Source organism: Hyla sarda, chromosome 5 (genome assembly GCF_029499605.1).
Source record: "Hyla sarda isolate aHylSar1 chromosome 5, aHylSar1.hap1, whole genome shotgun sequence".
NCBI lineage: Eukaryota > Metazoa > Chordata > Amphibia > Anura > Hylidae > Hyla > Hyla sarda.
The window spans coordinates 363,765,053-363,786,343 of record NC_079193.1 but is presented as its reverse complement, the minus strand read 5'-3'; the positions used below and the strand labels follow the sequence as shown (position 1 = coordinate 363,786,343).

The 21,291-nt window shown below is 48.6% G+C and overlaps 1 protein-coding gene and 1 long non-coding RNA gene across 11 annotated transcripts in view; one reads left to right on the top strand and one right to left on the bottom strand.

Annotated features, from left to right (window-relative positions):
* ASAP1 (ArfGAP with SH3 domain, ankyrin repeat and PH domain 1) overlaps positions 1 to 21,291 on the top strand; it is a 389,691-nt gene that overhangs the window by 43,267 nt on the left and 325,133 nt on the right. For all 6 annotated transcript variants that reach the window (XM_056522758.1, XM_056522762.1, XM_056522756.1 and 3 more), the window contains exon 2: positions 1,224 to 1,310. In XM_056522758.1, coding sequence (XP_056378733.1) covers positions 1,252 to 1,310 — 59 coding nt within the window. In that variant the 5' untranslated portion in view covers positions 1,224 to 1,251. The remainder of the gene's footprint in view (positions 1 to 1,223; positions 1,311 to 21,291) is intronic.
* LOC130274439 (uncharacterized) overlaps positions 19,898 to 21,291 on the bottom strand; it is a 105,523-nt gene continuing 104,129 nt past the window's right edge. The window contains exon 5 of one of the 5 annotated variants that reach the window (XR_008844381.1): positions 19,898 to 20,563. This is a non-coding gene — a long non-coding RNA (uncharacterized LOC130274439). Of the gene's footprint in view, positions 20,877 to 21,291 lie in introns of all 5 variants that reach the window. The other 4 variants (XR_008844383.1, XR_008844382.1, XR_008844380.1 and 1 more) reach the window with 4 other exon arrangements.

The window sequence follows — 21,291 nt, the reverse complement described above, 5'->3', positions numbered from 1 at the left end:
AGTATTATAGTAGTTATATTCTTGTATATAGGAGCAGTATTATAGTAGTTGTATTCTTGTATGTAGGTGCAGTATTATAGTAGTTATATTCTTGTATATAGGAGCAGTATTATAGTAGTTATATTCTTGTATATAGGAGCAGTATTATAGTAGTTATATTCTTGTACATAGGAGCAGTATTATAGTAGTTATATTGTGTATATAGGAGCAGTATTATAGTAGTTATATTCTTGTATACAGGAGCAGTATTATAGTAGTTATATTCTTGTATATAGGAGCAGTATTATAGTAGTTATATTCTTGTACATAGGAGTAGTATTATAGTAGTTATATTCTTGTACATAGGAGCAGTATTATAGTAGCTCTATTCTTGTATATAGGAGCAGTATTATAGTAGTTATATTCTTGTACATAGGAGCAGTATTATAGTAGAAATATTCTTGTATATAGGGGCATTATTATAGTAGTTATATTCTTGTACATAGGAGTAGTATTATAGTAGTTCTATTCTTGTATATAGGAGCAGTATTATAGTAGTTATATTCTTGTACATAGGAGCAGTATTATAGTAGTTATATTCTTGTATATAGGGGCATTATTATAGTAGTTATATTCTTGTACATAGGGGCAGTATTATAGTAGTTATATTCTTGTATATAGGTACAGTATTATAGTAGTTTTATTCTTGTATATAGGAGCAGTATTATAGTAGTTATATTCTTGTATATAGGAGCAGTATTATAGTAGTTATATTCTTGTATATAGGAGCAGTATTATAGGTTATATTCTTGTATATAGGAGCAGTATTATAGTAGTTATATTCTTGTATATAGGAGCAGTATTATAGCAGTTATATTCTTGTATATAGGAGCAGTATTATAGTAGTTATATTCTTGTACATAGGGAGCAGTATTATAGTAGTTATATTCTTGTACATAAGAGCAGTATTATAGTAGTTAATACAGGGCACATGTGCTTTCCATGTTCCGGTAATGTACGATAGGCCTGGATTGATGAAATATGAATGTGTTGGAGGTAATCTTGGTAATCTTTTCTATGATATAATGTTGTCAGCTATTGCTCATTGAGCCATGATTCCTGTTAAATTTCATGAGTCATTCTTTTTGTTTTTTAAGCCATAAACAGAAAACTACAAGAAAACAAGTAAATTGCTGTCATTTGGAGCCATTGTGTCTTACGCCTTCCTGTTGTTTCGGTTGCAGGTAATCTTCCGGCGGTGACAGCTGAGACATGCGATCCTCAGCCTCCAGGCTCTCCAGTTTTTCATCCAGGGACTCATTATGGACTCGGTAGGTGACCTAGTATGACTGATTCCCCATGAAATGTGTCCATTTTAGGACTAATAGCTAGAAATTCGGGACTTTTTTGTATTTTATTAAGTTTTTGTCTATTGGGGAAGCCAGCGTCCGCAGGTGTCATCCGCAGAATCACACTCTCATTATATGGTTGAGTTCTTTATTATCCCATTGTTATAAGAAGATATTAAGTATGAAACACAATGGAAGAAACACTGTGCAGCAGTACAAAAGAATCATTCAGGTGGCAGAGCTGCATTTCTCCTTCTAATCTACGTCAGACTGCGCTGTAACATGTCACCGACTTCCGATGACTCAACTTGAAGATGGACCCATAGAATGTGCAATGGGTTTCATCAAGATGTAGGGGCAAAGCCATATGCGAGTGTCACGATGCCGGCTGGCAGGAGGTGGATCCTCTGTGCCAGAGAGGGATTGGCGTGGACCGTGCTAGTGGACCGGTTCTAAGTCACTACTGGTTTTCACCAGAGCCCGCCGCAAAGCGGGATGGTCTTGCTGCGGCGGTAGTGACCAGGTCGTATCCACTAGCAACGGCTCAACCTCTCTGACTGCTGAAGATAGGCGCGGTACAAGGGAGTAAACAGAAGCAAGGTCGGACGTAGCAGAAGGTCGGGGCAGGCAGCAAGGATCGTAGTCAGGGGCAACGGCAGGAGGTCTGGAACACAGGCTAGGAACACACAAGGAAACGCTTTCACTGGCACAATGGCAACAAGATCCGGCGAGGGAGTGCAGGGGAAGTGAGGTATAAATAGGGAGTGCACAGGTGAACACACTAATTAGAACCACTGCGCCAATCAGCGGCGCAGTGGCCCTTTAAATCGCAGAGACCCGGCGCGCGCGCGCCCTAGGGAGCGGGGCCGCGCGCGCCGGGACAGGACCGACGGAGAGCGAGTCAGGTACGGGAGCCGGGGTGCGCATCGCGAGCGGGCGCCACCCGCATCGCGAATCGCATCCCGGCTGGAGGCGGTATCGCAGCGCACCGGGTCAGTGGATCTGACCGGAGCGCTGCAGTAGCGAGAGTGTAGCGAGCGCTCCGGGGAGGAGCGGGGACCCGGAGCGCTCGGCGTAACAGTACCCCCCCCCCTTGGGTCTCCCCCTCTTCTTAGAGCCTGAGAACCTGAGGAGCAGACTTTTGTCTAGGATATTGTCCTCAGGTTCCCAGGATCTCTCTTCAGGACCACAACCCTCCCAATCGACTAAAAAAAAAGTTTTCCCTCTGACCTTCTTGGAGGCCAGTATCTCCTTTACGGAGAAGATGTCCGAGGAGCCGGAAACAGGAGTGGGAGAAACAAGTTTGGGAGAGAAACGGTTGATGATGAGTGGTTTAAGAAGAGAAACGTGAAAGGCATTAGGAATACGAAGAGAAGGAGGAAGAAGAAGTTTGTAAGAGACAGGATTAATCTGGCACAAAATTTTGAAAGGACCAAGATAGCGTGGTCCCAATTTGTAGCTAGGGACACGGAAGCGGACATATTTAGCGGAGAGCCATACCTTGTCTCCAGGAGAAAAAATGGGGGGAGCTCTTCTTTTTTTATCAGCAAACTTCTTCATGCGTGATGAAGCCTGTAGGAGAGAATTTTGGGTCTCTTTCCATATGGTGGAAAGATCACGAGATATTTCATCCACAGCGGGCAAACCAGAGGGCAAGGGAGTAGGGAGGGGGGGAAGAGGGTGACGGCCGTGCACCACGAAAAATGGGGATTTGGAGGAAGATTCAGAGATTCTGAAGTTATACGAGAATTCGGCCCATGGTAGAAGATCTGCCCAGTCATCCTGGCGGGAGGAAACAAAATGCCGTAAATAATCACCCAAGACCTGGTTAATTCTTTCTACTTGCCCATTGGATTGAGGATGATATGCAGAAGAAAAGTTTAATTTAATCTTGAGTTGTTTACAGAGAGCCCTCCAGAATTTTGACACGAATTGGACGCCTCTATCCGAGACGATCTGCGTGGGCAACCCGTGAAGATGAAAAATGTGTACAAAAAATTGTTTTGCCAACTGAGGCGCTGAAGGAAGACCAGGAAGAGGGATGAAATGTGCGATTTTGGAGAATCGATCAACGACCACCCAAACAACAGTGTTGCCACGGGATGGGGGTAAGTCTGTAATAAAGTCCATACCAATCAGAGACCAAGGCTGTTCGGGGACAGGCAGAGGATGAAGAAGACCAGCGGGCTTCCGGCGAGGAGTCTTATCCCGGGCACAGACAGTGCAGGCTCGCACAAAATCCACGACATCCGTCTCCAGAGTCGGCCACCAATAGAAACGAGAGATGAGTTGCACGGATTTCTTGATGCCCGCATGACCTGCGAGATGGGAGGAGTGACCCCATTTGAGGATTCCGAGGCGTTGGCGTGGAGAGACGAAGGTCTTCCCTGGAGGAGTTTGCCTGATGGAGGCTGGAGAAGTGGAGATCAGGCAGTCAGGAGGAATGATGTGTTGCGGAGAGAGCTCTACTTCCGAGGCATCCGAGGAACGAGAGAGAGCATCGGCCCTAATGTTCTTATCGGCAGGCCGAAAGTGAATTTCAAAATTAAATCGGGCAAAGAACAGAGACCACCTGGCCTGGCGAGGATTCAGCCGTTGGGCAGACTGGAGATAGGAGAGGTTCTTGTGATCGGTGTAAATAATAACTGGAAATCTTGATCCCTCCAGCAGATGCCTCCATTCCTCAAGTGCTAATTTAATGGCTAGAAGCTCTCGATCCCCGATGGAGTAGTTCCTCTCCGCCGGAGAGAAGGTCCTAGAAAAAAAACCACAAGTAACAGCATGCCCGGAAGAATTTTTTTGTAGAAGGACCGCTCCAGCTCCTACTGAGGAGGCATCAACCTCCAATAGGAAGGGTTTAGATGGGTCAGGTCTGGAGAGCACGGGAGCCGAAGAAAAGGCAGACTTGAGCTGTTTAAAGGCGTCTTCCGCTTGAGGAGGCCATGACTTAGGATTGGCATTCTTTTTGGTTAAAGCCACGATAGGAGCCACAATGGTAGAAAAATGTGGAATAAATTGTCTGTAATAATTGGCGAACCCCAAAAAACGTTGGATAGCACGGAGTCCGGAGGGGCGTGGCCAATCTAAGACGGCAGAGAGTTTGTCTGGATCCATTTGTAGTCCCTGGCCAGAGACCAAGTATCCTAGGAAAGGAAGAGATTGGCATTCAAACAGACATTTCTCCATCTTGGCATAAAGTTGATTGTCACGAAGTCTCTGAAGAACCATACGGACATGCTGGCGGTGTTCTTCTAGATTGGCAGAAAAAATCAGGATATCGTCCAGATATACAACAACACAGGAGTATAAGAGGTCACGAAAAATTTCATTAACAAAGTCTTGGAAGACGGCAGGGGCATTGCACAGGCCAAAGGGCATGACCAGGTACTCAAAGTGTCCATCTCTAGTGTTAAATGCCGTTTTCCATTCATCCCCCTCTCTGATGCGGATGAGATTATAAGCACCTCTTAAGTCCAGTTTGGTAAAGATGTGGGCACCTTGGAGGCGATCAAAGAGTTCAGAGATGAGAGGTAGGGGGTAGCGGTTCTTTACCGTGATTTTATTAAGACCGCGGTAGTCAATGCAAGGACGTAGGGAGCCATCTTTTTTGGACACAAAGAAAAATCCGGCTCCGGCAGGAGAGGAGGATTTGCGGATAAAGCCCTTTTTTAAATTTTCCTGGATGTACTCAGACATAGCAAGAGTCTCTGGGGCAGAGAGAGGATAAATTCTGCCCCGGGGTGGAGTAGTGCCCGGGAGGAGGTCAATAGGACAGTCATAAGGCCTGTGAGGAGGTAGAGTCTCAGTTTGTTTTTTGCAAAAAACATCCGCAAAGTCCATATAGGCCTTAGGGAGACCGGTTACAGGGGGAACCACAGAGTCACGGCAAGGAGTACTGGGAACCGGTTTAAGGCAGTCCTTGAAACAAGAGGGGCCCCAACTCTTGATCTCTCCAGTGGACCAATCCAGGGTTGGGGAATGGTGTTGAAGCCAGGGTAGTCCAAGGAGAATTTCGGAAGTGCAATTGGGGAGGACCAAAAACTCAATTTTCTCGTGATGAGGTCCGATGCACATTAGGAGGGGCTCCGTGCGGAGACGTATGGTACAGTCCAATCTTTCATTGTTAACACAATTGATGTAGAGGGGTCTGGCGAGACTGGTCACCGGGATGTTGAACCTGTTGATGAGAGAGGCCAGAATAAAATTTCCTGCAGATCCGGAATCCAAGAAGGCCATAGTAGAGAAGGAGAAGGTAGAGGCAGATATCCGCACAGGCACAGTAAGACGTGGAGAAGCAGAGTTGACATCAAGGACTGTCTCACTTTTGTGCGGAGTCAGCGTACGTTTTTCCAGGCAGGGAGGACGGATAGGACAATCCTTCAGGAAGTGTTCGGTACCGGCACAGTACAGGCAGAGATTCTCCATGCGGCGTTGTGTCCTCTCTTGAGGTGTCAGGCGAGACCGGTCGACCTGCATAGCCTCCACGGCGGGAGGCACAGGAACGGATTGCAGGGGACCAGAGGAGAGAGGAGCCGGGGAGAGAAAACGCCTCGTGCGAACAAAGTCCATATCCTGGCGGAGCTCCTGACGCCTTTCGGAAAAACGCATGTCAATGCGAGTGGCTAGATGAATGAGTTCATGTAGGTTAGCAGGGATTTCTTGTGCGGCCAGAACATCTTTAATGTTGCTGGATAGGCCTTTTTTAAAGGTCGCGCAGAGGGCCTCATTATTCCAGGATAGTTCTGAAGCAAGAGTACGGAATTGTACGGCGTACTCGCCAACGGAAGAATTACCCTGGACCAGGTTCAACAGGGCAGTCTCAGCAGAAGAGGCTCGGGCAGGTTCCTCAAAGACACTTCGAATTTCTGAGAAGAAGGAGTGTACAGAGGCAGTGACGGGGTCATTGCGGTCCCAGAGCGGTGTGGCCCATGACAGAGCTTTTCCAGACAGAAGGCTGACTACGAAAGCCACCTTAGACCTTTCAGTAGGAAACTGGTCCGACATCATCTCCAAGTGCAGGGAACATTGGGAAAGAAAGCCACGGCAAAATTTAGAGTCCCCATCAAATTTATCCGGCAAGGATAGTCGTAGGCCTGGAGCGGCCACTCGCTGCGGAGGAGGTGCAGGAGCTGGCGGAGGAGATGATTGCTGAAGCTGTGGTAGTAGCTGCTGTAGCATCACGGTCAGTTGAGACAGCTGGTGGCCTTGTTGCGCTATCTGTTGTGACTGCTGGGCGACCACCGTGGTGAGGTCGGCGACAACTGGCAGAGGAACTTCAGCGGGATCCATGGCCGGATCTACTGTCACGATGCCGGCTGGCAGGAGGTGGATCCTCTGTGCCAGAGAGGGATTGGCGTGGACCGTGCTAGTGGACCGGTTCTAAGTCACTACTGGTTTTCACCAGAGCCCGCCGCAAAGCGGGATGGTCTTGCTGCGGCGGTAGTGACCAGTTCGTATCCACTAGCAATGGCTCAACCTCTCTGACTGCTGAAGATAGGCGCGGTACAAGGGAGTAGACAAAAGCAAGGTCGGACGTAGCAGAAGGTCGGGGCAGGCAGCAAGGATCGTAGTCAGGGGCAACGGTAGGAGGTCTGGAACACAGGCTAGGAACACACAAGGAAACGCTTTCACTGGCACAATGGCAACAAGATCCGGCGAGGGAGTGCAGGGGAAGTGAGGTATAAATAGGGAGTGCACAGGTGAACACACTAATTAGAACCACTGCGCCAATCAGCGGCGCAGTGGCCCTTTAAATCGCAGAGACCCGGCGCGCGCGCGCCCTAGGGAGCGGGGCCGCGCGCGCCGGGACAAGACCGACGGAGAGCGAGTCAGGTACGGGAGCCGGGGTGCGCATCGCGAGCGGGCGCCACCCGCATCGCGAATCGCATCCCGGCTGGAGGCGGTATCGCAGCGCACCGGGTCAGTGGATCTGACCGGAGCGCTGCAGTAGCGAGAGTGTAGCGAGCGCTCCGGGGAGGAGCGGGGACCCGGAGCGCTCGGCGTAACAGCGAGGACCCTCGTATATATGGGAGGTGTCAACATTTAGTGCTGCCATATTGTGTCTCTGTATAGAGCCAATGGAAATACCATGACCAAGGGGTACAGTATGGGCCCTTGTCATTCCACTGATTACATAGTACAGAGCCTTGGGTATTCCAGGCAAAAACATCTTATCCCCTATCCAAAGGATGAGGGATAAAACGTCCGATCGGGGGGGGGGGGGGGGGGGGGCGCTGCTGGGACCCCCCGCGATCTCCTTGCAGCACCCGCATTCTATGTGGGGCTGCATCTCCATTCATGACGTCACGCCCCCTCCATTCATGTCTATGGGAGGGGCCGTCACGGCCCCTCCCATAGACATGAATGGAGGGGGCGTGGCGTGAGGTCACGTCCCCAGTCCCGGAAACCCGAAGGTTTCTGAGACTGGAGACGCAGCCCCGGATAGAATGCGAGTGCTGCAGGGAGATCGCGGGGGGTCTCAGCAGTGGGCCCCTCACAATTAGACATCTTATCCCCTATCCTTTGGATAGGGGATAAGATGTTTTTGCCCGGAATACCCCTTTAAAGTAGTACTCCAGTATTGGAAAACTTATAACCCTATCCTAAGGATAGAGGATACATTTCAGATCGTGGGGGGGTGGGGCGGTCAGACCGCTGGGACCCCCACGTTCTCCCGTACGGGGCCCCGGCAATTGGTGGTAAGAGGGCGTTTCGACCACCGCACAAAGCGGCAGCCGAAACGCCCCCTCAATACAACTCTAAGGGAGAGCCGGAGCACTCCCTTTTTTTTTTTTTCTCCAAGCGGCCATGATTTCTTCTTCCAGCCATGACTCTCTTCTGGAAAGTGTGGCAGAAATACATCTTGGGCTCTTTCCTTTTCCAATACACAGAACACCTTTATACAATCTCCCCATCTATAATCCCCTGAAATAATATCCCCCTTGACGGCCCAAACAGTTAAAGGGGAACTCTGGTACTTAACTTCTTATCCCGTAGCCAAAGGATAGGGGATAAGTGTCGGATCGTGGGTGTACGAAAGCTGGAACCCCCCCAGATCTCCTGCCCGGCGTGATGGTCGACATTCCCCCTCTATGCATCTATATGGGAGAGCCAGAGATACAGGAGCGCTGTATAGAGTTCTCCGACTCTCCAAAAGAGATGCATGGAGGGGGTCGTGTCCGCCACCAATTCGTGCACGGAGCGGTGGTCGCTCCATGCATGGACAGAGCCGGGGCGTCTGGCAGTACAGCTCCCAGCTGTCGTACGTCCCGCGATCAGACTCTTATTCCCTATCCTGTGTATAGAGGATATGTTGTTAAATACCGGAGTTCCCCTTCAGGTTTGTCTCCCACAGCAGTTGGGTAGCTCCCCCATTAGGTAAGTATGTCCATAGGTAGACAGTTTCTCCATTATGCATTTAGTCCCAACATCAGGCAGGTATGACTTCTCCATTGTACAGGTAATCACCTTAATATCAAGTTTGCCCCCCCCCCCAATCCCCCATTAGGTAGGTATGTCTCCCCCTATGAGGCAGGTAGTCCCCCATTAGGAAAGTATTTCACTATTTGGAAAAAAAATTTAAAGCAGTAAAAATAGAAAATAAATAAATCATAAATCTCTGTTCATTCTGGGCTAAGTAGTCATGTGGGTGGTACTAATCACTGATTGACAGCTATTGGTGTAGAAGTGTGCATATAGTGAGCTGCCAATCACTCATTAGCACCGCCCACATGACTACTAAGCCCAGAATGAGCAGAGATTTACAGGAATAAGCGACAAGTTGGCCTGTAAATTTTTCTGCAAAATTATATATCATTCTGCTCAGCTCCTCCTGCTCTGTATCCTAAGACCTACAGATCAGGTCCAACATGAGAGGTTCCCTTTAAAGAGGTATTCCGACTTTATACATCTTATCCCCTCCTGATGTCATGCCACGGCCCCCTCCATTCATGTTTATGGGAGGGGGCGTGACGGCTGTCACGCCCCCTCCCATAGACATGAATGGAGTGGGTGTGGTGTGACATCACAAGGGGCGTGGCCATGACGTCACGTTTCGGAGGCAGCGCCCGGCACAGAATGCTGGGGGCTGCACTGAGATCGCGGGGGTCCCATCGGCGGGATCTCTGCGATCAGACATTTCTTTGGATAAGGGATAAGATGTATAAAGCTGGAATACCCTTTTAAACTCTCTTCTCCCGAGGACATTTGACTCCGCATCTTATTCTTTATCCTGGCCTCTAGTCCATCTTTAGATTTTGTTCAGTTTACGCTACGAAATAGATATTTCTGGAGCAAATTGATGCAGGAATCGATGGCCCCATTTAATGCCATTATTGGCGGCTGGCTGTAATGTGGAGATGTTACATTACCGCGCGCCGTTTGTATACTCCGCGTTTTTGGAGCTACTTAGCCGGAGCGGTCTCAGGAGGCGCAGCCTGATCGCTGGTGTTATGTTCACAAAAGAGATCTCGTTTAGCTCAGAACACACAAGCGATTTCAACAGATGACTGCGAGGCAACGCCAACGCTCCAGCGGGATTTCGAGCAGCCATGAAAAGCCGACCCTTCCCTGATGATTCTTCCTTTTATCTCTTCGCTCACTAATTATTTATCCGATTACTTTATGGCTGCCGCTGGGGTATAAACAGTATTATATAGAGCCATCCCTGATGGTGTAGACCAGTGGTCTCCAAACTGTGGACCTCCAGATGTTGCACAACTACAGCTCCTAGAATGTTATTTAACTATGGAGTGATTCAAAGATTCGTTTTATTATTAACATTTTTAAAGTAAATATAACAAAAATTATATCATTATTATAGTAGTTATGTTGTACTTATAGGGACTAAGTTTTAAAGTAATAGGGTTCCCTTTAATACTTACCTTCACCTCTCGATAGATGTAATTCAAAGTTTCTATGCCTCAAAAATAAATATATATCAGTGTGGTGGCCCAGTACGGGATGTTACCCCGTTCCCTTGCTGTCCTGTCAGGCAGCCTCCCTCAGTGTCCCCCGGGCCCCTTGTACATGTTTCCCCCCTGTACATATGTTCTGCAGTGTATTGTATTATAAAATGTGTTGTATCTTTAAGAGTTATGTCATGTGATATGTCATGTGATTGTTACCCAGGAGGCACCAGTGACCAGGTGATCGCAGGGGGGACCTATGGGCTCCCTGCTAGTCTCCCCCATATAAGCCCTGGGTGGAGCTTCTCTCTCTCTTCTGCTGAGGTCCAGTGCAGTCTTGTCTAGTGTGTGTGTCCAGAGTGTTGGAGACCTCAAAGTCCAGTCCTGCAGCCGCCATCAAGTCAAGTAAGATAAAGTCACAGCTTTATGAGTCAAGTCAGTCCCTGTCATCTGTCAGGTCAGCGTGGTCTGCATTAAATTGTCCAGTCCTACTACAAGTCCCAGCAAGCCCTTAAGGTCTCTACGTCACTGGTCACCTCCTCGGGCCCTGGCTGAACTGTATAGACTTTACCATCTGTCTACCCTCAGTAAAGCTATTGCTGTTCATAACTTTGCATCAGAGTCTTTATTGCCCCCGTGCCTAGTCCAGGATCCAGCGGTATACCTTCGGGTGGTTTTAGGCTAAACCACGCCCTGGCGTCACAAATACAAGGGGTTAATGCCATCTGCCCCTAGGGTAACAACATCTGCCCTCATCACACCCGCTACCACATCAGTGCCCTCCATGTTCCAAGTGCGATATATGATACTGATGTCCTTTTATGTGGCAAAGGAGTTTCGGAGCCTACTAGCCTACTACCTGAACTTTGTGGGAGAGGAAAAGCAACAATGATGCTTTTGGCATCGGGCATGCTGAGAATTGTAGTTTTGAAACAGCTGGAGGCACCCTGGTTGGGAAACACTGCCATAGTTGGTGGTCCAACCTGAAGATCCCAATAAATTCCTAATGTCTGATAACCCTCCGAATTTCCTCCTTCCATCTGTAGAGGGAGGTTGATAACAGAGAACAAAACCTGAGTAAACAACGTATTCAGAAAGTTTTCAGACCCTTTCACTATTTTCACATGTTGCTATGTTGCTCCTTATGCTAAAATAAAAATAAAGGTTTCCCCCCGATCATTCTGCCCTTATTACTCCATAATGAGAATGTGAGAACAGAATGCTGGAATGTGTTGCAAATGAATTAAAAAGGAAAAACTAAAATGAAAACATAAGTATTCAGACCCATTGGTAGGACACGTGATATTTAGCTCCTCCTCCTCCCATTCCTCTTGATCATCCATGAGATGTTTCTTCACCTTCATTAGAGTCACCTGATTGGACAGGATTTGGGAAAGACACAGCCCTGTATATATAAGGTCTCACAGCTGACAATGGATATCAGAGCAAAAACCAAGCCATGAGGTAGAAAGAACTGCATGTAGAGCTCAGAGACAGGATTGTGTGGAGAAGCAGATCTGGGGAAAGGGACAAAAACATTTCTGCTGCACTGTAAGTCTGCAAGAGCTCAGGGGTCTCTATAATTGTTACATGGAAGAATCTAGGAACAACCGAGACTCTTCCTAGAGCTGCTGCCCCACCAATCGAAGATATCAGGGAGAAGGGCCTTGGTAAGAGAAGTGACCGAGAGCCCAATGGTTACTCTGGCTGAGCTCCAAAGATCCTGTGTGCAGATGGGAGAAACTTTCAAAAGGTCCAGAATAATCACTGAAGCCTCCACCAATCTGGGCTTTATGGCAGGATGCTCCGAAAGTAGCCTCTCCTTAGTAAGACTGAAAGCTGCCTGGAGTTTACAAGAAAAAGAAATTAAAGGAATAGTCTGACATCAATTCTAAGCATTATGTCTGGAGGAAACCAGGCACTGCCGATCACCCTCCCAATACCATCCCTACAGTGATCATGGTGGGGGCAGCATCATGTCTGGAGGAAACCAGGTACTGCCCATCACCTGCCCAATACCATCTCTACAGTGATCATGGTGGGGGCAGCATCATGTCTGGAGGAAACCAGGCACTGCCCATCACCTGCCCAATACCATCCCTACAGTGATCATGGTGGGGGCAGCATCATGTCTGGAGGAAACCAGGCACTGCCCATCACCTGCCCAATACCATCCCTACAGTGATCATGGTGGGGGCAGCATCATGTCTGGAGGAAACCAGGCACTGCCCATCACCTGCCCAATACCATCCCTACAGTGATCATGGTGGGGGCAACATCATGTCTGGGGGAAACCAGGCACTGCCCATCACCTGCCCAATACCATCCCTACAGTGATCATGGTGCGGGCAGCATCATGTCTTGAGAAAACCAGGCACTGCCCATCACCTGCCCAATACCATCCCTACAGTGATCATGGTGGGGGCAGCATCATATCTTGGGGAAACCAGGTACTGCCCATCACCTGCCCAATACCATCTCTACAGTGATCATGGTGGGGGCAGCATCATGTCTGGGGGAAACCAGGCACTGCCCATCACCTGCCCAATACCATCCTTACAGTGATCATGGTGGGGGCAGCATCATGTCTGGGGGAAACCAGGTACTGCCCATCACCTGCCCAATACCATCTCTACAGTGATCATGGTGGGGGCAGCATCATGTCTGGAGGAAACCAGGCACTGCCCATCACCTGCCCAATACCATCCCTACAGTGATCATGGTGGGGGCAGCATCATGTCTGGGGGAAACCAGGCACTGCCCATCACCTGCCCAATACCATCCCTACAGTGATCATGGTGGGGGCAGCATCATGTCTGGAGGAAACCAGGCACTGCCCATCACCTGCCCAATACCATCCCTACAGTGATCATGGTGGGGGCAGCATCATGTCTGGGGGAAACCAGGTACTGCCCATCACCTGCCCAATACCATCCCTACAGTGATCGTGGTGGGGGCAGCATCATGTCTGGAGGAAACCAGGCACTGCCCATCACCTGCCCAATACCATCCCTACAGTGATCATGGTGGGGGCAGCATCATGTCTGGGGGAAACCAGGTACTGCCCATCACCTGCCCAATACCATCTCTACAGTGATCATGGTGGGGGCAGCATCATGTCTGGGGGAAACCAGGTACTGCCCATCACCTGCCCAATACCATCCCTACAGTGATCATGGTGGGGGCAGCATCATGTCTGAGGGAAACCAGGCACTGCCCATCACCTGCCCAATACCATCCCTACAATGATCATGTTGGGGGCAGCATCATCTCCGGAGGAAACCAGGTACTGCCCATCACCTGCCCAATACCATCCCTACAGTGATCATGGTGGGGGCAGCATCATGTCTGGGGGGAAACCAGGCACTGCCCATCACCTGCCCAATACCATCCCTACAGTGATCATGGTGGGGGCAGCATCATCTCCGGAGGAAACCAGGTACTGCCCATCTCCTGCCCAATACCATCCCTACAGTGATCATGGTGGGGGCAGCATCATGTCTGGGGGGAAACCAGGCACTGCCCATCACCTGCCCAATACCATCCCTACAGTGATCATGGTGGGGGCAGCATCATGTCTGGAGGAAACCAGGTACTGTCCATCACCTGCCCAATACCATCCCTACAGTGATCATGGTTGGGGCAGCATCATGTGTGGGGGAAACCAGGCACTGCCCATCACCTACCAAATACCATCCTTACAGTGATCATGGTGGGTACAGCATCATGTCTGAAGGAAACAAGGCACTGCCCATCACCTGCCCAATACAATCCCTACAGTGATCATGGTGGGGGCAGCATCATGTCTGGGGGAAACCAGGTACTGCCCATCACCTGCCCAATACCATCTCTACAGTGATCATGGTGGGGGCAGCATCATGTCTGGGGGAAACCAGGTACTGCCCATCACCTGCCCAATACCATCCCTACAGTGATCATGGTGGGGGCAGCATCATGTCTGGGGGAAACCAGGCACTGCCCATCACCTGCCCAATACCATCCCTACAGTGATCATGGTGGGGGCAGCATCATGTCTGGGGGGAAACCAGGCACTGCCCATCACCTGCCCAATACCATCCCTACAGTGATCATGGTGGGGGCAGCATCATCTCCGGAGGAAACCAGGTACTGCCCATCACCTGCCCAATACCATCCCTACAGTGATCATGGTGGGGGCAGCATCATGTCTGGGGGGAAACCAGGCACTGCCCATCACCTGCCCAATACCATCCCTACAGTGATCATGGTGGGGGAAGCATCATGTCTGGAGGAAACCAGGTACTGTCCATCACCTGCCCAATACCATCCCTACAGTGATCATGGTTGGGGCAGCATCATGTGTGGGGGAAACCAGGCACTGCCCATCACCTACCAAATACCATCCCTACAGTGATCATGGTGGGTACAGCATCATGTCTGAAGGAAACAAGGCACTGCCCATCACCTGCCCAATACAATCCCTACAGTGATCATGGTGGGTACAGCATCATGTCTGAAGGAAACAAGGCACTGCCCATCACCTGCCCAATACAATCCCTACAGTGATCATGGTGGGGGCAGCATCATGTCTGGGGGAAACCAGGTACTGCCCATCACCTGCCCAATACCATCTCTACAGTGATCATGGTGGGGGCAGCATCATGTCTGGGGGGAAACCAGGTTCTGCCCATCACCTGCCCAATACCATCCCTACAGTGATCATGGTGAGGGCAGCATCATGTCTGGGGGAAACCAGGCACTGCCCATCACCTGCCCAATACCATCCCTACAGTGATCATGGTGGGGGCAGCATCATCTCCGGAGGAAACCAGGTACTGCCCATCACCTGCCCAATACCATCCCTACAGTGATCATGGTGGGGGCAGCATCATGTCTGGGGGGAAACCAGGCACTGCCCATCACCTGCCCAATACCATCCCTACAGTGATCATGGTGGGGGAAGCATCATGTCTGGAGGAAACCAGGTACTGTCCATCACCTGCCCAATACCATCCCTACAGTGATCATGGTTGGGGCAGCATCATGTGTGGGGGAAACCAGGCACTGCCCATCACCTACCAAATACCATCCCTACAGTGATCATGGTGGGTACAGCATCATGTCTGAAGGAAACAAGGCACTGCCCATCACCTGCCCAATACAATCCCTACAGTGATCATTGTGGGTACAGCATCATGTCTGAAGGAAACAAGGCACTGCCCATCACCTGCCCAATACAATCCCTACAGTGATCATGGTGGGGGCAGCATCATGTCTGGGGGAAACCAGGTACTGCCCATCACCTGCCCAATACCATCTCTACAGTGATCATGGTGGGGGCAGCATCATGTCTGGGGGGAAACCAGGTTCTGCCCATCACCTGCCCAATACCATCCCTACAGTGATCATGGTGAGGGCAGCATCATGTCTGGGGGAAACCAGGCACTACCCATCACCTGCCCAATACCATCCCTACAGTGATCATGGTGGGGGCAGCATCATGTCTGGGGGGAAACCAGGCACTGCCCATCACCTGCCCAATACCATCCCTACAGTGATCATGGTGGGGGCAGCATCATCTCCGGAGGAAACCAGGTACTGCCCATCACCTTCCCAATACAATCCCTACAGTGATCATGGTGGGGGCAGCATCATGTGTGGGGGAAACCAGATACTGCCCATCACCTGCCCAATACCATCTCTACAGTGATCATGGTGGGGGCAGCATCATGTCTGGGGGAAACCAGGTACTGCCCATCACCTGCCCAATACCATCCCTACAGTGATCATGGTGGGGGCAGCATCATGTCTGGGGGAAACCAGGCACTGCCCATCACCTGCCCAATACCATCCCTACAGTGATCATGGTGGGGGCAGCATCATGTCTGGGGGGAAACCAGGCACTGCCCATCACCTGCCCAATATCATCCCTACATTGATCATGGTGGAGACAGCATCATGTCTGAAGGAAACAAGGCACTGCCCATCACCTGCCCAATACAATCCCTACAGTGATCATGGTGGGGGCAGCATCATGTCTGGGGGAAACCAGGTACTGCCCATCACCTGCCCAATACCATCTCTACAGTGATCATGGTGGGGGCAGCATCATGTCTGGGGGAAACCAGGTACTGCCCATCACCTGCCCAATACCATCCCTACAGTGATCATGGTGGGGGCAGCATCATGTCTGGGGGAAACCAGGCACTGCCCATCACCTGCCCAATACCATCCCTACAGTGATCATGGTGGGGGCAGCATCATGTCTGGGGGAAACCAGGCACTGCCCATCACCTGCCCAATACCATCCCTACAGTGATCATGGTGGGGGCAGCATCATGTCTGGGGGGAAACCAGGCACTGCCCATCACCTGCCCAATACCATCCCTACAGTGATCATGGTGGGGGCAGCATCATCTCCGGAGGAAACCAGGTACTGCCCATCACCTGCCCAATACCATCCCTACAGTGATCATGGTGGGGGCAGCATCATGTCTGGGGGGAAACCAGGCACTGCCCATCACCTGCCCAATACCATCCCTACAGTGATCATGGTGGGGGCAGCATCATGTCTGGAGGAAACCAGGTACTGTCCATCACCTGCCCAATACCATCCCTACAGTGATCATGGTGGGTACAGCATCATGTCTGAAGGAAACAAGGCACTGCCCATCACCTGCCCAATACAATCCCTACAGTGATCATGGTGGGTACAGCATCATGTCAGAAGGAAACAAGGCACTGCCCATCACCTGCCCAATACCATCCCTTACAGTGAAGTATGGAGATATGGTAATAGTGACCATCTGTGTCGCTGTAGGTTTGTAACATTAGAGCAGGGCAGCAGTGCCCCAATTTTCTATCAAGTCTTTTCCCAATTTGCCACATTGATTCGGACTCTTGATCCATGTTTCCCATGCTACAGTGTGGATGAACCTCCCCTATGATTATATGTTTTCATTTAATACTATTTGTATATACATTAACATTTCATTGGAGTTCTTTTCTAATTGTATTGAACCACTTCCAATATTCAGGTTCGCTAATGGCTCTGGCATTAGCATCAAGGACTAAAAGCCGATCACTAAAGCGTCCTCCAGTAGGGAATAGCAATGCACATCTGCTCCAAGGCTACTGACCAGTTAACCTAGTGTTTTCCAAATAGTGTGCTTCCGGCTGTTGCAAAACTACAACTTCCAGCATGCCCGGACAGCCAAAGGCTGTCCGGGCATGCTGGGAGTTGTAGTTTTGCAACAGACGGAGGCACACTGTTCGGAAAACACTGATTTAACTCCATAGGAAGTCTCATTGATTGCAGCCAAGAGAGATCATGTATTCATAAAAGAAACATGTATGGGAATAATTCAATAAAAAATACAATAAGTTTAATACACACAGCCAGTTTAATATACACAGTTTAATACACACAAAGGCTGTTGGGGCATGCTGGCAGTTGTAGTTTTGCAACAGCTGGAGGCACACTGGTTGGGAAACTTTGGATTAAACCAAACACAAAAACACGGGGGCTTAAAGGGGTTATCCAGGAAAAAAAAGGTTTTTTTTTTAAATATGAACTGGCTCCAGAAAGTTAAACAGATTTGTAAATGACTTCTATTAAAAAATCTTAATCCTTTCAGTACTTATGAGCCGATGAAGTTGAGTTGTTCTTTTCTGTCTAAGGGCTCTCTGATGACACCTGTCGGGGGAACCGCCCGATTCAGAAGCAAATCCCCATAGCAAACCTCTTCTACTCTGTGCAGTTCCCGAGACAAGCAGAGATGTCAGCAGAGAGCGCCGTTGCCAGACAGAAAAGAACAACTCAACTTCAGCAGCTGATAATTATTGGAAGGATTAAGATTTTATAATAGAAGTAATTTACAAATCTGTTTAACTATCTGGAGCAAGTTGATATAAAAAAAAAGTTTTTTTTCCTGGAATACCTCTTTAACCTCTATATCAGGGTGCAAAGCAGAAACAAAAGGATAGAAAAAAAGCAGCTATACTAAAATGCAGTGGGGTATGCTAGGAGTTGTAGTTTGGCAACAGCTGGAGGCCTCCTAGTTGGGAAACATTGATTTAGACTAAACCAATCCCACAATATTGATGACGGCATCTAAATTATCTGTGGGGCATGAAGGGACTCCATCGGACCACCTGCATCACGATTGTGGGGATCCGATAGGTCAAGATGGCTGCTGGAGGTCTCCTCCTCTTCTCCATGCGCCTCTTTCGAGATCCCTCTGTATGGTCTGCCTTTTGGCAGACTGTACAAATGGACTGCAGATAGCACTGATCGTTGCTATGCCTACGCATAGCACCGAACAGTAATAGCAATCAATAGATGTGTGCTGACCTAAAAAAAAAAACATTTTTTAAAAGTAATGTTTTTGTTTATTTTTAAAAATGATTAGGCCAATCCCCCAATAAAAAATGAAATCACCCCTTTTTCCCCAAAAAATGAATTATATTCTTGACCAAAAAACTACTTATATGCATATACAGTGGTACCTATAAAAATCACAGATTATGGCAAAAAAAATTACCACTCATACAGCCCCATATACGGAAAAAAAGACAGTTATAGGGGGTCAAAAGAGGACAATTTTAAACAAAAAATAATAATAAAATAACAAGTTTGAGTTTTTTTTTTAAGTAGTACAATAATGGAAAAGCACGTAAATATTGGTATTGCTTTGATCGTATTGACGTAGAGAATAAAGAGAACATGTTAGTTTTACCGTAAAGTGTACGATGTACAAACAGTTGCGGTGTATCAAACATTATGTGGTGTTGTTTGAACACTACGTGGCGATAATTTTTGAATAGTGTGCAGTATGATTTGAACACCATATGGTAGTATTATTTGAACACTCTGCAGTGGTTTATGTTGAACACCATATGGTAGTATTATTTGAACACTGCAGTGGTTTATGTTGAATACTGTATGGTGGTATTATTTGAACATGTAGGGGTAATTTAATCATACTGATACTAGACAACTGGTGGAAAACACAGAAAAAGTGATAACAAATTGTTTAGTAAAGTGGCACTGTTTTAACATCAGAAAACTGGCATTCAAGCCTTTATAAATTCCCCTTGTGTCAATAATAATGTACCCTCTCTGACTGTGAATGTGAAGCAGTCTTCCTGCCGTTAAAGGGGTACTCCGGTGAAAAACTATTTTTTTTATATCAAATGGCTCCAGAAAGTTAAACAGACTTTTAAATTACTTCTATTAAAACATCTTAATCCTTCCAGTACTTATCAAGTGCTGAAGTTGAGTTGTTTTTTTCTGTCTGACCACAGTGCTCTCTGCCGACACCTCTGTCTGTCTCAGAAACTGTCCAGAGCAGGAGAGGTTGCTATGGGGATTTGCTCCCACTCTGGACAGTTCCTGAGACAGACAGAGGTTTCAGCAGAGAGCACTGTGTTCAGACAGAAAAGAACAACTGAACTTCAGTAGCTGATAAGTACTGGAAGGATTAAGTAATTTACAAAGCTGTTTAAAGGGGTACTCCGGCACTAAGACATCTTATCCCCTATCCAAAGTATAGGGGATAAGATGCCTGTTTGCGGGGGTCTCGCCGCTGGACACCCCTGTGATCTTCACGCAGCACCCCGTTACCATCAGCCCCCGGAGCATGTTCGCTCCGGGTCTGATGACTGCCGATCACGGGGGCCGGAGTATTGGGATGTCACGGCTTCGCCCCCGTGTGACGACACGCTCCACCCCCTCAATGCAAGCCTATGGGAGGGGCTTGGCAGCTGTCATCAGACCTGGAGCGAACATGCTCAGGGGGCTGATGGTAATGGGGGGGGGGGATAAGATGTCTTAGTGCCGGAGGACCCCTTTAACTTTCTGGAGCTAGTGGATAAGAAATAATTGTTCTTCACTGGAGTACCCCTTTAAAGCTGCATTGATTGAGCATGGGACTCCATTAGCCGGACACACCGTAGCAGTGGGTTATCTACAAATACTTATCTTTCTCATCACTCCCCAGTGTCCTATTGTGGCACCTCACTTGTACGTACTGAATGATTTGTGTAGAGTGTCACCTGACGTAAGGACCACAGGTATTGGTCACCATTATTTCTAGTATCTGGAGGTTGTTGGGGTGTATGCAGGAAACAGCTGGTGCTTAGAAAGTTTAGGTCTCAATTAATAAAAAAAGACACGAAGAAAAAAACAACAGGAAATGAGTCAGTGAATTCACCATGTGACGGTACATTCTGCTTGTTTACTCCATATAGAGATCTCCAATATTATCCATGCAGAACTCATGTAGTATGTTGCAGGACTGGGACCCGGAACGCAGTTGTTTTTCCCGCATGAACTGAGATGATCCTGTCCTGTGAGATAAGTGCAGACATGTGTAACACACGTTGGGAACCTGCTTCCAATTATACTACGTATTTCATCCATTGAGTTTCTATTAGGGTGCGCGGCCAAGAGCGTCGGTGCTGGAAGTGATTGAAGAATAACACGGCTCTGTCTAAGCTGCTCGGTTCTCAGAAAGGAATCTAGCAAATGGAAAAACCAAAGATTCCATACTCCTCTGTGATAACGGTTCCTACCGCCATATCGCATCATACCGCCCTCCATTCTTGTAAGGGAATCCGCCAGCCGCAATTCACATTCCAAACTTCTGCCACTGTTAGATATCTGTTAGGGCAAGAAGACATATGGGGTGCCTTTCATATACCTGTCTGTGCTTCCGTAACAAAAAAAAAAATGGTTTTATTCTCTGGTGTTAAAGGGGTACTCCGCTGCTCAGCGTTTGGAACAAAATGCTTAGAGCCGGCGCCGGGAGCTCGTGATGTCATTGCCCCGCCCCCTCATGACATCACACCCCACACCCTCAATACAAGTCTATGGGAGGGGGCATGACGGCTGTTGCGGTAAAGCTTAGTCGACGTGCAGCCTATGCATAATTGCCCTACATATGTGTATTATCCAAGATTCAAAAACAGGGCTCAGCGTCCAGGTGACTGTCAATCAACATGGACAGGATGGCAGGGGGAGCAAGGAGGCATGCCACTTCAGGGGCTTGGGAATGTCAAAGAGGCATTGCCAAGCT